Source organism: Nylanderia fulva, unplaced genomic scaffold (genome assembly GCF_048542155.1).
Source record: "Nylanderia fulva isolate GAGA-0341 unplaced genomic scaffold, ASM4854215v1 Scaffold29, whole genome shotgun sequence".
In the NCBI taxonomy this organism is placed as follows: Eukaryota; Metazoa; Arthropoda; class Insecta; order Hymenoptera; family Formicidae; genus Nylanderia; species Nylanderia fulva.
The window spans coordinates 143,313-159,194 of NW_028190358.1; the positions used below are offsets into that span (position 1 = coordinate 143,313).

General features: G+C 27.8%; 2 protein-coding genes across 2 annotated transcripts; one reads left to right on the plus strand and one right to left on the minus strand.

Annotated features, from left to right (window-relative positions):
- Nucleotides 1-519: 519 nt before the first annotated feature.
- Nucleotides 520-5,520, minus strand: LOC114933071 (protein SPT2 homolog). The gene is made up of 7 exons (XM_029305513.2): nt 5,218-5,520; nt 4,929-5,075; nt 4,677-4,806; nt 2,490-2,647; nt 1,395-2,316; nt 1,094-1,303; nt 520-1,005 (listed from the first exon to the last, which is right to left on the minus strand). The coding sequence occupies exons 1-7, from the start codon at nt 5,269-5,271 to the stop codon at nt 920-922; spliced, it is 1,707 nt and encodes a 568-aa protein (XP_029161346.1). The 5' UTR covers nt 5,272-5,520; the 3' UTR covers nt 520-919.
- A 141-nt stretch (nt 5,521-5,661) lies between these two features.
- Nucleotides 5,662-15,638, plus strand: LOC114933069 (cilia- and flagella-associated protein 44). The gene is given in 27 exon segments (XM_029305507.2): nt 5,662-5,880; nt 6,034-6,263; nt 6,589-6,751; nt 7,332-7,471; nt 7,599-7,893; nt 7,959-8,103; nt 8,190-8,386; nt 8,482-8,721; nt 9,945-10,126; nt 10,258-10,396; nt 10,484-10,757; nt 10,905-11,142; nt 11,248-11,518; nt 11,643-11,809; nt 11,897-12,115; nt 12,224-12,361; nt 12,442-12,658; nt 12,758-12,946; nt 13,045-13,242; nt 13,353-13,865; nt 13,971-14,142; nt 14,241-14,524; nt 14,601-14,797; nt 14,895-15,112; nt 15,233-15,375; nt 15,466-15,600; nt 15,603-15,638. Coding segments are annotated over 26 exon segments (5,283 nt in total). The 5' UTR covers nt 5,662-5,880; nt 6,034-6,090.
- The last annotated feature ends 244 nt before the right edge of the window (nt 15,639-15,882 follow it).

The window sequence follows — 15,882 nt, forward strand, 5'->3', positions numbered from 1 at the left end:
ACGCAGCTAAGGCCTGCATCTACAATAAGTCAATGTCATATGTCGCAGTCGGATGTTGGAACATAAGCGATGGTCCAGAGGAAATTTTGTTATCGAAAAAGAAATTTTCTCATTGGACAATCGCTTACGTTCCGACATCCGACTGCGACATACGACGTATTGTAGAACTAGCCTAATGGTGGCTCCAATAAGATCTCATTTTTTTGAAAAAGAAATTGCATTTTTATCATTTGTTTTCAAAAAATTGATAAGGCCGGATCTACAACAGATGTAGTAAGCTCTAGGCTTTAAGAAATTCACCAATCACAATCAAGAATGAGGGGAATAATTGACTGTGATTGATCAATTTCTTAAGACTTAGAACTTACATCTATTGTAGACCCGGTTTAATGTAATTATCATAAATCATAGACATAGGAATATGTCTATAACTATAACTTAGAAATAAAAAGACTTTTATAGTTCTAAGCTTTTATACATAAAATCAACTTATATACAGGATGTCCTGTAACGTGATGTCCACACTGAAACTATAGGTTTATTTTTTATTGCTGCACTGGTGAACTAGTGCACACTGGTGCAGTAAAGCGGGGAGCACACTTTTGCACAGGCGCATAAGCATAAGCATAATAAAGCGGGGAGCACACACTTTTGCATAGGCGCATAAGCGTAAACATAAAAATCTTGATTGGTCTATGAACGTATGCATAAGAAATTCAACCAATCGAATTTCTTATGCATATGCTTATGCAAGTGTATGCTCCCCGTTTAAAGAGAAAAAAGAGAATATAAAAGAAAATCTAGAAATTTACTTTTTTTTTTTTTATGTATACTTTTACGACTTAAATATTTTCAATATATATCAAAATCGTAAAAGAGATAATAAATATAAATATGTATAAAGTCAAAATATTTTGTACTATTTTTTTGGCCTCATCTTTGAGAGGTCCTTTTTCTTTTTCTCTAATGCTTCCTTACGCATATCTTCTAAATCTTCCATAATTCCTGAAAATATTCAATTTTATATACATCGAATTATTCATACTTTGTACATACACAAAATATAAAATTCAAAACACTGATAATATTTTACCTATTTTAGTGGATATGTATTCTTCTTTTAGTTGTTGTGCAAAATTACTCTCCATAGCAGTATCATCTTCATTATCGAAATGTTTATATTTGCTTCTATCATAGCCAAATATTTCACTAATATGTTTACTATAATCTTCCTCATTATCATCTGATCCATCATCTATAAAATCACTTAAATCTGAATCTTCATCCTCGTCGCAGATACGTCCTGTAAATTAAATTTATTTCACATGTTTAACTTTCTCTAATTTGCAATCAAGTGTTATAACTGAAACTAATATTCTCGCAAATAAACTCACGTTTATTAGATGTACGCGATTTTTTCATAATTTCTTTAGATTTAATGGGTCTAACATCAGGTGGTGGAAATTGTTTTACTTTATTATTAGTTGATGACGAGTGTACTTTTAAATCCGAAGGTGGAATTTGTCGTGGCTTAATATGCTTTGAAATTTGCTTATCTACACTATTACTGTTTTTGGATTTAGCCATTTCTTTATTAGAAGAATGAAACTTTACATCTTCTTGTTTATTTTTACTTTGCGCTAATTTCTTTTTTTCTTCTTCAATAGCGCGTCGCATTTCTTCCAATTGTCTTTTCTCGGCTTCTAATTTTTTTCGTTCTTCTAATAATTCATTCTTAGATGAAACTTTGTTGGAATTTTCTGCGTTTTGTTTTTCATTGGACTTGTCAATAACCTTTTTAGAAATAGTTGTTGCAGCTTTAGAAGAGCAGCTTTTATTTAATAATGAATTTAAGATTGGAGATTTTTCATCAGTTTTGAGCATTTTATTTAATTGTGTTTTACTAGGTTTGTTTGTATTTCCAATGTTTGTTTTTTTATTTGTCTCTAAATCTTTTTTCTCTCGTTGCTCCTTTCTTTCTTTTTCCTGTATATATTCCATTTTTTGACGTTTTGTCATTGGTCGTTCCTCTTCTACTTTTGGTTTAACTTCTATCATGACAGGCTCGTGCTGTTTTTTCTCTGCAAGTTTTAATAGGTCCGCAAAAGCCATAGGCGGTGGTAATGACTTTTTTTTCGATTTGGGCTTTTCGTCCTTGTTCTCTTCTTTGATTTTATTAGCAACGTTTTTCTCCATTTTCTCATCAATTTCTTTTACATCAGTTTCTTTTACATTCGAAGCGGATGATTTCCTTTTTCGCCTATGTCCACTATTCTCCTCAAGTTCTTGTTGTTTTAAAGCTTGTTTTACTCTATCCTATGACAAACAAAATTATATTTAATATAGTTAGAATCATAGTAATATAATAATGTATACTTAATCCAAACCAGCACATTATTTTATTCAGAATGTCTACTTAATATCTATTTATATTATTAACAAATATTTTTTCTTCAATTATGTTTATTGAAAGATTATTAGATATATACCTTTGTAGATGCAATATCTTTTATTGTTCTTTTCTCATTATTATTAAAAATAGGTTTCTCTGGAGGTAAACTATTATATTTGTTCATTAATTGATTATAAAATTTAGAAGCCTCTTGCGATTCATATCCGTAATCATCTTCATCAGGCTGAGAAGGACCTGGAATATTTTATTTATACATAATTAATCTCTGTATATGTTTTATGCAAGCTTTATCATGTATAGAATAAATAAAACAAAATGTTCTGTAATTTAAAAAAAATTGTTATATGAATCTGTAGATTAGTTATATCTATATTATCATTTTATTATATGTAGAGTTATAATAAATGAAAAAGAGACAATTCAGAAAAAGTATTACAACTCTATGTTATACTATAATCTTAAAGAAGATATTCAAAGTGATTTCTGTTACATTCATAATAAAGCTCAACTCTTCTGTGTCATAATTTCTGGTTCTCTCTTTCTCCTCGCTTTTTCCCCCCCTCTCTCTCTCTCTGTCTCTCTCTCTCTCAAATATTAAGATTAAGGCAAATAATAATATCGGCTATTACAATTGCATCAAGATTAGTCGCTCGTGATATATTCCTAACAATACGAGGGACCAAGATATAGATAATGTAGAATGCAACATGTATGGCATAAACATTTCTCAAAAAAATTATACCTTGTCATATTTTCATAACAAAGTAGTTACATATTTATTTAAACAAATTTTTAATTCACATCTTTTTAGTTGACAAATATCTTTATCTATTTCTTGTACAATCACATAATACATTTGGTATGTTTATGCATAAATATAAGGATATATCATTTTTTTAGAGAAAATAGTGAATTATATCTCTCATCTATTATATAAAAAGAAAGTTCCAAGTACCTCAAGCACAAATTGTTAATACATCCAAACATAAAATTTGTTCAATACATTCAAATAAAATATCTAATATTAAATATAAAAAACAGTAGAAAAAATATATAAATAGATAAATAAATAATATATGATTTTTGAGAAATCATGGCGAAAATATATAATGGAGCAATATAATTTAAAATATATAAAGTAAATATTTTATGAAAATATTTTTTACTTCATTATAATCATCATATTAAACATATTATATTTATATGTTACATTTAATATCAAAATGAAATTTTTAATGTTAAATTGAATTGAAAAATATAGAAGAAATACATATATATTTCATCAAAACTGTAAACAAATTTTAATTATTTTCTTTACCAATAATAAACAAATATATAAGGAACAAAATACATTTTTAAAAATCATATTTGATATTCTCTCTTCTGAATATTAGAAAGTATATAAGAATAAAATAATCTTGACTGACAGAAGAAAGAAATGATATAACAATGAAGCATCATGCATATGTGATTTGCATTAATAGAATAAGTGTAAATAAAATTATAGCTCTATATTGCTTTAATTTTGAGAAAATTGACAAATATGATAAAAACAGCACAAACTTTATACTTGTAAGTTCTCTAGACTACTCTAAAATTAGATGGCTGACCTTAATCAATGCCTTAGTATCCATCGCTGTATAAATCCGTGAAATTGTTCTGCATCAATTTGGGATGATGGATAATTAATGCATTATATTGCTCGAATATATTACATAACCTGTGGGCAAAAATATTGCCCATTATGGATAAGGATATTACCGTTAAACTGATGTGATAATATGTAAAAACCAATTGCCAAATGATTTTTGTTAATATCAATCTGTTCTGTGTACTTGAAGTTTACCAGTATGTATCATTGTTTTATTTTATTATTTTGTAATTGCATAGGACCTATTTGCCATGTTGCTCTAACATTGTTCAGTCAACAGTATTTTATTTCTATTATATCTTGACATAAATTTTCAAGCATATTAAAAATAAAAATTGTTGCAAAAAAAAAAAGATAATTGAAAATATGAAAAATAAGAATAAACTTTTACATAAATGCACCTTTTTGTTTGGAACTTTATTTTTACATTTTCTTCAATATTAGTCTCCCAATGATAGATCCTAATAATTTTATTAAAATATATTTTAAATGTGAAAACATAGAAAAAGAGAGAGTACATGATGATTTGTTTAATCTATTATATAAAAATATCATTATATATTATTTGTTAAAAATTATAATTTTTATATATAAAGTATCATGTAATATTACCTGCTATAGTAATAGCTGTATGTTCGCTATCAATGGCATCTGCAATCACTGACTTATTTGCTGCTTTACATACTTTCAAGTGTTTACTTATCCGACTTTGGGCTTTAGAATCTCGTAAAGCCAGAAGATTCTGAAAGTATAGTTTCTTATATAAATGCGAGAGTAATGAATCTAATGCACAGAATTATAAAAGATGCATATAAATTATTCATAGTGCATAACACAGCTGCATGATTATTTTAATAAAATCACCTCCTTCTTTCTTTTCTCTTCCAAGGTTTTTTGTCTCTCTTCTTCTTCCTTTCGAGCGAGAAATTTTTTAATATTATCGGAAAGAGTCTTAGATTGTTTAGTCTGCTTTTTTGGTGGTGCAAATTTTGTTTGATAGCACGGAATAGCCTGTTAAAAAAATTATATCATTAAAGATGCAAAACAGAAGGTATTTAATCTAACCTATTTTTATAATCGACCTACATTCTATTTAAGTTATGCTATCTAACTTTCGAATCTTGCAGATAGTAGATCAACAAAATGGACTTACTTGTTTTTTCGCTTCATTCTCTTGCGCGACATTTATCAAAGCACCAAAATCCATTTTATCAATCGAAATGGTTTACTGGAAAATTTTTTTTTTTTCAGAACCTAATATCCTCTTCGTAGATATGATTTTTTGATTCAGAGTCAACACGTATTCTCTATATAATAAAGAGATATCCTTTATGATTTTATTTAATTATTTCGATTTTCCTCGCTTTCCTAATGAATAATTTTCGTCAAACGTCAAACTTCACTTTGTGAACATATGTATGTACTATGTACGTACTACTTACGTCCATAGGATATATAAAATAGATAGATGGAACACGGAACCAGATGAAATTAGGTATCGACTGTCGACTGTCGACATGGGCAAATAGTTATTTTTCGATTCTGAAAAATCGAAAATATTTTGAATTAGGATCTCTAGTTTATTAGCGTCCTTCGACGCGTTCAAACGTGTTTTGTCTCAAAAAACTTTTTTTGTTTCTGTCGAATATACGGATAAAATATAAATATTAATTAATTATACCCAACCCGCTGATAAGCGAAAGTCGTATCTGCGACTGGGTCACAAAGATGAATTAGGATCTTCCTTATAGATATACATATATATATTTGATATATCGATTAAACAAATGTATCTATAGAAACTATATTGTAATTTGTAAGTACATAGGTACATACAATTAATTAGAATTTAGAGGTCTAGATATTTAGGACTTTACATACAATGTGTATTATATGAAAAAGCGCATCGTATTTTTATAAAAGTGTAACTTTCGTTGAACCTATTTTGAGCAAAGTTTATATATAACAGGATTTTCAAGTTTAACATTGCCAAAATGAAAACGTAAGGGAACAACAAAGCGTTAAAATGCAAGAAGATAAATTTGAATTTCGTAGGAAGGAAAACCATCAGAAAGTAGGACAAAAAGAAAACGATGAAAAAGTATATGACGAAGACTACATTTACGATTCGAGCAAATATATATCAGGAGCAAAACGCGTGCAAAATGGAACAGTGCCTATGAATATTTTGGAGTTTCAGTATCCTTTTATATATGTATACCGAGTATAGACACAATTTTTTAAATCATATTGCAAAATATATGAACTGTATATGTTGCATTTGATTGCATTTTTTAATGATCTTTTTTAGAGCATTTTCTGTCATATATTACACGAATTTTATGATGAAAATTATTTAATAATAATTTCTAATTTTAATAATATAATAAAATTTGTTTCCTATTTTCATATCAATTTATATACGCATAAACTTCAGAGTTTGAAGGAGTATCTCTTAAATAATTTTAATAAGATATAAAATGTTATAAAATATGGACAATATATTCCTTAGATAATATATAAGTCATTCATTTTCATACGATTGTCAAAAATATTTTAATCTTTGTGTAGCAGAACCAAACATCATTATTTTTATTTCTGGTAATATACTACATTTCTGGAATGTTACAACAAACAAGCTGTGGTTTAGAAGAGGATATACTGGTGATGGAATTGGACATGTGACAGTATATATATTGTTCACATTTTGTATACTACTTATTTTGAGGAAACCATACAAATTTATTAAAATTTCGACCTAACTGACCAGTACAATTTAATTAGAAACACTACGTTTTGACCCTTAGGTACGGGTCCTTTTCAAGTGTAACTATCTAGATGTTAATTCGACAGCAGTAAAATTACTAATGTACTACTTACTAAAATTATTAGTAATTTTACTGCTGTCGAATTAACATCTAGATAGTTACACTTGAAAAGGACCCATACCTAAGGGTCGAAACGTAGTGTTTCTAATTAAATTGTACTGGCCAGTTAGGTCGAAATTTTAATAAATTTGTATGGTTTACTCTTCACTGGCGATTTCATTAATTTTATCGTTATTTTGAGAAAGTTAAAAATAAGATATAGTTTTAACACAATTAGAGAAAGAAAGAGAAAAAGGGAGGGGAAAAAATTCAAATAAAACAACTAATAAGCTAATTCTCTTTAATTAACTTCAAGTATATTTTTCTCAAAAAGAATAACTTAGTGAAATATAAAAAAAAAAGTGTAATTTTTATTTGTCATGATACTCTGTCTGTTTAGAAAAATCCTGTGTTTGATCACATTGCTGTTGGTGAAAATGGCATTAAACCTCCAATAATTATTTATAAATGGCCTTCAATGGACATTGTGACAATTTTATATAATGGCACATTGAAATCCTATTCTCATTTAACTTATAGGTATATATATCGTAAAAATTTAGGAAATAAAATCATCCATAATATATAGTTGCAAATAATTCTATGTATTATCATGTATGTGTTTTATCTATATAACATATGTATATGTTTTATGTTTATTTTGCAGTGCCGATGGTTTATTACTAGTATCGCAAGGGGGAGAACCAGATTATACAATTACTCTTTGGAATTGGCAAAAGTCTACAATTGCATTGAAGTGCAAATCTTATAATCGGAATGTTTATAATATTACAATATCTTCATCATTACCTGGATATTTAGTGACCAGTGGTTCGGGACATATAAAATTTTGGAAAATCTCTGAAACATTTACTGGGCTTAAATTGAAAGGCGAAATTGGTAGATTTGGTCAGACAGAAATATCTGACATTATCGGTGTATATATTATGCCAGATGGAAAAGTGAGTATTATTTAAATGCACATTTGGTTTTTTTTATTTATTTAAAGCTATTATATCTTTTTCAGGTTGTGTCAGGCTGTGAATGGGGAAATATCTTACTGTGGGAAGAAGGTCTGATTACTCTTGAAATATGCAAGAAAAATCGGCAACCATGTCATACTAAAGCAATTACACAATTTGAGTATATAAATGGAGAGCTCATATCAGTTGGTAAAAAAATTTCTTATAATTATGTAGCAAGATTTTCAATTCTTTTTCCATGATAGAAATGAATAGATATTATGAATGAATTGTAGGTATGGATGGATGGATTAGAATTTGGTTTTACGAAACGATAGATCAAGCGGATTCTCGTACTGGAGAACGTTTTTTAGAAATTCAACCTATCTATGAATATTATGTTAATGAAGGCGATGAAGCAAATAATTCGATACTTATGTGCATACGTAAACAAGAACCAAATAATCCAGAAAGTATGTTCTGGTATGCTCAGGTAAGATTATGTTTCACTTGGAGGCTCGCAATATTTTAAATCGTTCTTTGCGTAACGTTCGCATCATATTTCAAATATGTAATATTTTTTTCTAGGATGGAAACGGTGGGATTTGGTTAATAGATTTACATACTACAAAAGCAGAATTACCACAAAAAATATTTACATGTCATGCTGGAGTTATAGTCGATATGGATTGTACAACATGGGGTCCCTTTATAGTTACATTGAGTAAAATTGGACAGCTGCATATTTATAATTATATAAAGAAAAGATTAATTTTGGCACATAATTTTGATGACAGTGGCAGTCAAATCATTTGGTTTCCATGCCAGGTAAAAATTAGTTGTAAAAAAAAAAAGTTTATTGATTTATAAATATTTATTTCTTACAAGATATTTTAATATATAGCAGAAATGTGTGCTCTCCCACGCATACATACAATCAATTGCAAACTCTATTATATGTAAAAATGTAAATAATGAAACACGAAAAGGTTCATTTCTTTTTATATCACCCAATTTTTACAATTTGATAAAAATTTCATAGAACCTTAATTATTTTCTAGAATCTAAATCTTTTGCATATGTATCTAAATATCTCTGTAAATTATACACATAAAATTCTTTTTATATATACAGGGTAGGCCATTTTAATCTTTCCACTAAAATTTCTCAAAATCCAAAAATTTAAGACAAAAATGTTTCAGATAAAAGTTGTATGGTTTCAAGGGGGACATGAGATGGTGTCATTGATTTGACCTTGAATAGCCATTTGAAGGTTACGTAAAGGTCAACTTCAATTTCTTAAATGGAACACTATATTTTTTCTTGCATACTTTTGTAGCTGACTTCGAGATCTTTCCAAAACACTACAATAAAATATTTTTTCATGAAGTATTTTTCGAGTTATTAAGGCTGCAAATTTGCAGTATTTTGACATAAAATACAAAATATCTTGGGAAATATTCATTTTTCGATTATCATACCTTAATACTTTTATGCACAGAATAATGAGACGAATCAATTGGTGTAAAGAAAACACATAGTTGTCTTAAAGAAAAATTATCTAACTGCTTATTGCAATTTTCATATTTTTTTTTAAAGGTAACTATGTGTTTTCTTTACATCAACTGATTTATCTCATTATTCTGTGCATAAAAGTATTAAGGTATGATAATCGAAAAATGAATATTTCCCAAGATATTTTGTATTTTATGTCAAAATACTGCAAATTTGCAGCCTTAATAACTTGAAAAATACTTAATAAAAAAATATTTTATTGTAGTGTTTTGGAAAGATCTCGAAGTCAGCTACAAAAGTATGCAAGAAAAAATATAGTGTTCCATTTAAGAAATTGAAGTTGATCTTCACGTAACCTTCAAATAGCTATTCAAGGTCAAATCAATGACACCATCTCATGTTCCCCTTGAAACCATACAACTTTTATCTGAAACATTTTTGTCTTAAATTTTTGGATTTTGAGAAATTTTAGTGGAAAGATTAAAATGGCCTACCCTGTATGTATTAATAATATATATATATATATATAAAATAAGATTGAAGCAACAGGCTCGACTTTTGCATGTGCTTTTGAGAGTGGTGTTATTCGTATAATTGCTGTAGCGGTATCAGCGGCTAATTCCGCTAACAATATACGGGGAGACTATGTTAGACTGATTCAAGTTATGAAACCGCACAAAATGGCAATAACCGCAATGTCTTTAAATCCATCGTGCAGGTACTAAAAGTGCAATCTTATATACAGGGTGTCTCATTTTAAATTATTGTTATTTTTCGAAAATCAAGGCTTTCATCAAAAAATGTTTTATACATATAAAAGTTGTATATGTAAACTGTGCATTATTTCAGCTTACTGGTAACTGGTGGTGAAGATTCAACTGTATTTAGCTTTACTATTACAGCTACTAATACTTATCCTGTCATTACACCAATTGGTTTTATCAAAGTACCTTCGGAAGTCACATGTCTTGTGTGGAAACCGCAAAGTGTAAATAATATATGTGTTATATAATTATTTTTTTCTTTCATTGAAGATATATGCACAATTATTGCTCTTAATTAAATTTGAATTTAGGAAACAACAATAATTATAGGATGCGCAAAAGGAGATTGTGTAGAAATTACATTACCGAGTACACTTCAATCGTACACTACTGCTTCATACGAACTTGTTCAATGTCAATCAAAAGCATTTAAATTTCATTCTATGAAATCTACTATTCGAAACGAATTAATTCGATTAAATCGAGAGAAAGAAAAGAAAGAAAAAATAGCGAAGAAACGTGAAGAAATGGCGCGATTAATCGCTGAAAGCCCTGAAATGGAAATTAACGAAGAAGCGTTTCTCAGTAATTTTATATCATATATTATTTATAACTTGTCTAATAATATAGTAATATAGTGTATTATTTATGTTTAATTTTTATAGTTTACTCCAAGATATGATGTACATATTAATAAAAATTGTGAAAATAAAGCAATGATAAAAATTACAGTAAATATGGAAGAAGAAGAGCTACTACCAGAAATATATATTCCAAAAATACCAAACAAAATATTGATAGCGCAGTACATTAGTCATGACATTATTTGGTTGTTAATGGCAGGATTTGATGCAGGCTATATATATGAATATCCAAGTCCGGAAATTAGTGAAACTATTGTCGAGAAACCTGTTAAAAGTACCATAATACATGATGCAGATGACATAGAAATACGAAGCTGTTTATTTTAGTAAGAATAAATAAAATTAATTATTATATATATATCATAGAAGAAAAGCATATCATTTTACACAATTACATAATAATTTGTTATTTTTTTATGTGTTTTTACTAGCAAGGAAAAGAAGTACTTATTTTTAGGAATGGAACACGGACAAATACGGGTTTGTAAATGGAAACCTGAAAATTATACAGATCTATCCGATTATTGGATACTTTCGATGCATGATCCGTTTAATGGTTATATCCCAAAAATTATCACAAGCCATAATCAAAAGACATTATTTACATGCGGATATGATGGAAATTTATTTTCTTATGAAGTAAACGATGACATTCCATTTGAAGCAATCGAGTTTGAAATAATAAAAGAAACTTTTTCTTTGGTGAGAATTCGCGCAATCTGCTCTTATTTTTTATATTTTAAAACATTTAATTTATTGTAATGTGTTATTTTTTTTACTTGAACACTAACCTAACGAATTCGTGATACATTTTCCAAAAATATAGCCGAACATTAGCGTTGAAGATATCGAAGAAATCGATCATGCGACCTTAGAAGAGACGATTCAACAAGCTGAACATGATAGGGTTGCGACTATAGCAAAGCAGAATAAATATCATACTTTGCAAATATTATCTAAATTGAGCGAAGAATATAGCAATATTATAGAGAGGTTTAAATTATATGTCAAATGTAGAAATAATTATTGAGCGTAAATTACAATAAGATGGTGCATTCACATTTTTACATATTTTATTAGGAATAATGCTCTACCCAAATCTCATCAAATAACTCGCAAAGAATTAGAATTGGACCTTAGAATTACAGCTGATTTAAATGAAGAATTAGAAGCAGAAATGATTACAGCACGAGAAAAATTAGCTTTTAAAGTAGAAAAAAGTAAACTTGGATTGCAAAAGCTTTTGGAACACTTTATTCAACCTATTGTACATTTACCGTTTGCCATTTGCAAAATGTTGTAAGTAAAAATTATCTTAAGAATATGAACAAATAATCTATTATTATTAATCTAATAACAATCTATTAAAAATTTATTATTATTATTAATAAAACTATCTTGATATAGGAAGCCAGATAATATAGTGTATTCTCTACGTCAACCGATTTTGAATAATGATATTACTTTACCGCATATCGAAATGATAAAATATACACACATGCAGAAATATACATCATACATTGATATAAGGTCGAATGAAAATAGGTATTATGTTTGAATATTGAATATGTCTTGAATGCAACTCACGTCTATGTAAAATGTATTTTTATTTATTATACGCTTAGTGTAATAGATAAAATGCAACATTCTGAAGAGAAACCAGAAAAACCAAAAAAAGAAGAAAAGGAAGAAGAGATTAGTACAATGCGAGAGCAATCGGTTGCAGTTTTCCTAAAGGATATAGATTACAAAGATACAGATAGCAGCCTGGGTATTCAATTAAATCAAATGTTAAATAAATATAACTTGAGAAGAATAAGATTAGAGCAACGCGAGAAAGAAGTTAGTACAGTAATATAAAAATCTTGTGTAACACATATATGTATATTGCAAAGTATTCTTATTTATTGTAATTTAATTACAAAATTTTGTTTTATTAAGTGGAAAATCATATACCAAGAAAAACCGGATAAATCTATTAATCATATGCATGACATATCAGCCATAGAAGAAGCAAAAAAAACTATTGGTGATTACAAATTAAAAACATCGTCAACTTTTAGTTTGTTATCGGAAGAACGAGATACTCTCTTCTCGAAATATAAACAGCTATTAAATTGTCGAAAAAAGGTTTGTATAATTACTCATTTATGTGATTGCTCATTTTATTTACAATACAAGAAACTATATCAGTTAGAAAAAGCTTTTATATACCTATGTACTTGTAGCTTTATTACCTACAAGAAGCTTTCAACGCGAGATTGAAAGCTGTAAGAACAGAGAAAGAACATTTGCATATGGAAGTTGTACGTTTAAAAAAATCTCTCAAACATATTCATGTCGAAATACCATTGAAAAGTATAAAACCTTTCCCAGATATTCCTACGTTAAATATAAATAAAGAATTTCCCGAGAGAAAAATGACGGTGTGTATTAATATATTTTGTATTATACAAAATAATAAAACTGTCAACTTGATTTTGATGATATACGCGCGCACATAAATAATATAACTCCTTGATATTTTTATGTACAGGTTGAAAAATACATATTGAAAGTAGACAGAGCACAGCGACGATTATCGGTTCTTCCTGAACAGACACCTGTTTGTTCGGATGAGGAATACGAAGTATTACTTCTAGATGATACATTTCCAAAACATGCAAAAATCTCTAGCGAGCCATCGATATTAGTTTCCGAAAAGAAATTAAAAATTCAATCTACTACTCAAGATAATATACTTTATTTGAGCGATGGCATCGACAGCCCGTGGGAACGAGAAATGAAAATTTCTCGTATATTATGCCAAATATACAAACAAGATTGCATATTAAGATACATACAGACTAGTTGCGAAAATTTAGACGAAAAGTTAAACAGATTAGAATGCAATAGATTAGATATTGTTGCCGAGAATGTTAATATCAATTTATTTTTATTAACACTCCGTCAAGAATATATTATTTTAAGAGAATATGAAATAAGGGAAAGTGTATTGCGTGATCAAGTTAACTGTAAAGTAGAAGAAGTTGCGCTGATAAGACAAAAAGTTAATAAATTTTACTACTTTTATTATCCAGCAACAATCATATGTATATGTATATAAAAAAAGAGAAAGAAAGAGAGAATAACTTATATATAATAAAATTTTCAGATACAAATAACTACCGAGAAAGTTGATGTTAAAATTAAGGAAATTACAAAATTACGTAACCAGATCAAAAATATTTTTCTCGAGTACATGACTAGGATAAACGATAACAAGTTTCGTAATTTTCTATGTAGAATATATAAAAAGAAGTATAAAGAATTGAAGGAAGAGGACGGTAATAAAAGCATTTTGAGAATGCCTCAGAGGATCTATTTGTCTAAATTTCAAAAATTTTACCAACATATATAATTCAAAGATTGTTTATTATTTTAGAAACCACCACGACCACAACTGAAACAAGTTCAGATGAAACAAATAGTATTGACACCGGGGAGTTAATTTATTTTGACGAAAACGTATGTCCTCCAGGATGCGACAAGACATTGTATGAATTGGCATTTTTAATGAGAGAGAAACGATACTCGTGCGAACATCAAATCAAAGATGCGCAACAAACTGTGGAGATTCTTCACAAGGAAATTCAAATTCAAACAAAAAAGCTAAAAGTTTTAGAGAGTAGTTTGAAGAAGAATGAAGACGATTTAAATACATTAATGGTATTATATCATTTATATTTTCTTTTTATTAGAAGAATAATGTCATTTGCATAATTATACACTCTATTCACAACAGCTCGAGAAACAAAAAAAATTAAATGATGTGGATGTCACAGTAATAATGAAATTGCATCAGTTGCAATATTTTGAAAAATCCGAGATTCCATTCAAATTGCATGATTGCATTGTATTCGATAAAAATAGATTGTCTAGATTATATGCGAGAATACAAGAATTGCAAGAGGAAACACTTGAATTACATGCCAAACACAAGTAAATTTATTATACACATATATGTATATACTAATATTAGATAAAAGAGCTTTTTATATATGGATTTTTTAATTATAATGGATTATACATGTTATAGACGCGCTCGAATGCACCTCCAGAGAATAAAGCTCGATTGTAATCATATGCGGATTAATAATAACAATTTAAAAAATGAAATAAAATTAAAAATAATAAATAAATTTGGTCAAAATATATCATTAAATAAATTATACGAAACAATACTTCGTCGGATGATGTATGATATTAAAGCCAACTTAAATGAGATAACAATGTATTTTACTAAACGAATCAAACGTAAGTTACACATATAGTTACACACGCAAATATATCTCCGTGTATTTTAATTTGCTTTTTTAATTCTTATCTTTGTTTTGTATTTATATTTTACATTTGTATTTTATATTTTTATTACAGATGTCAAAGAAAGTTATGCAGAAGAATTAGTTATACTTAATAGGCTGATTCAAGAACATACACAAAAGTTAAGCTTTCTGACAATTTTAGTGGAAGAACAATCCAAGCTTCACAAACTATCAAAGCAACACATCATGTCAGATGTACATATATAAATCACATATATTTAATATATTTCTTCAATATTTTTTTTTTACTTCATATATATTTATTATCATTATTGCTATTTATAGGAGGAAATGCTGCAATTAGAAGTAAAATATAAAAGTGATATAATCAAGTTGGAGAGAATTCTTGAAAATCAAACAAAGCAGAAATATCTATTTCAAAATGATATTAAAAATCTTAAATTAAAAATAAAATCACAACATTCAATCCAGTTGAAGGAAATAATGCCCAGAAATAAAGGTAATGATAAAATAAAAAAAATATTTGTATATATATAATTAATAATATAATTGTTACATGTAATTAAAAATAAGAAGAGAATTAATAAAATCATAAAAAAGTATATTTTTGCATGCATAATAATATATGTATATTGAATTCTAAAAATGAAAAGATATGAGGAGAAAATCTTAATTTCTTATTGTTAGCTAAACTCTCTCTTTGATAAAAAATCAGCAACTGATTTAAATAAATAAAATAAT

Coding starts and splice junctions, on each gene's coding strand:
- LOC114933071 (XM_029305513.2), bottom strand. CDS start 5,271: ATGGATTTTGGTGCTTTGATAAATGTCGCGCAAGAGAATGAAGCGAAA. Junction 5,076..5,217: donor AGAATGAAGCGAAAAAACAA/GTAAGTCCATTT, acceptor TTTTTTTAACAG/GCTATTCCGTGCTATCAAAC. Junction 1,006..1,093: donor ATACATATCCACTAAAATAG/GTAAAATATTAT, acceptor GAATATTTTCAG/GAATTATGGAAGATTTAGAA.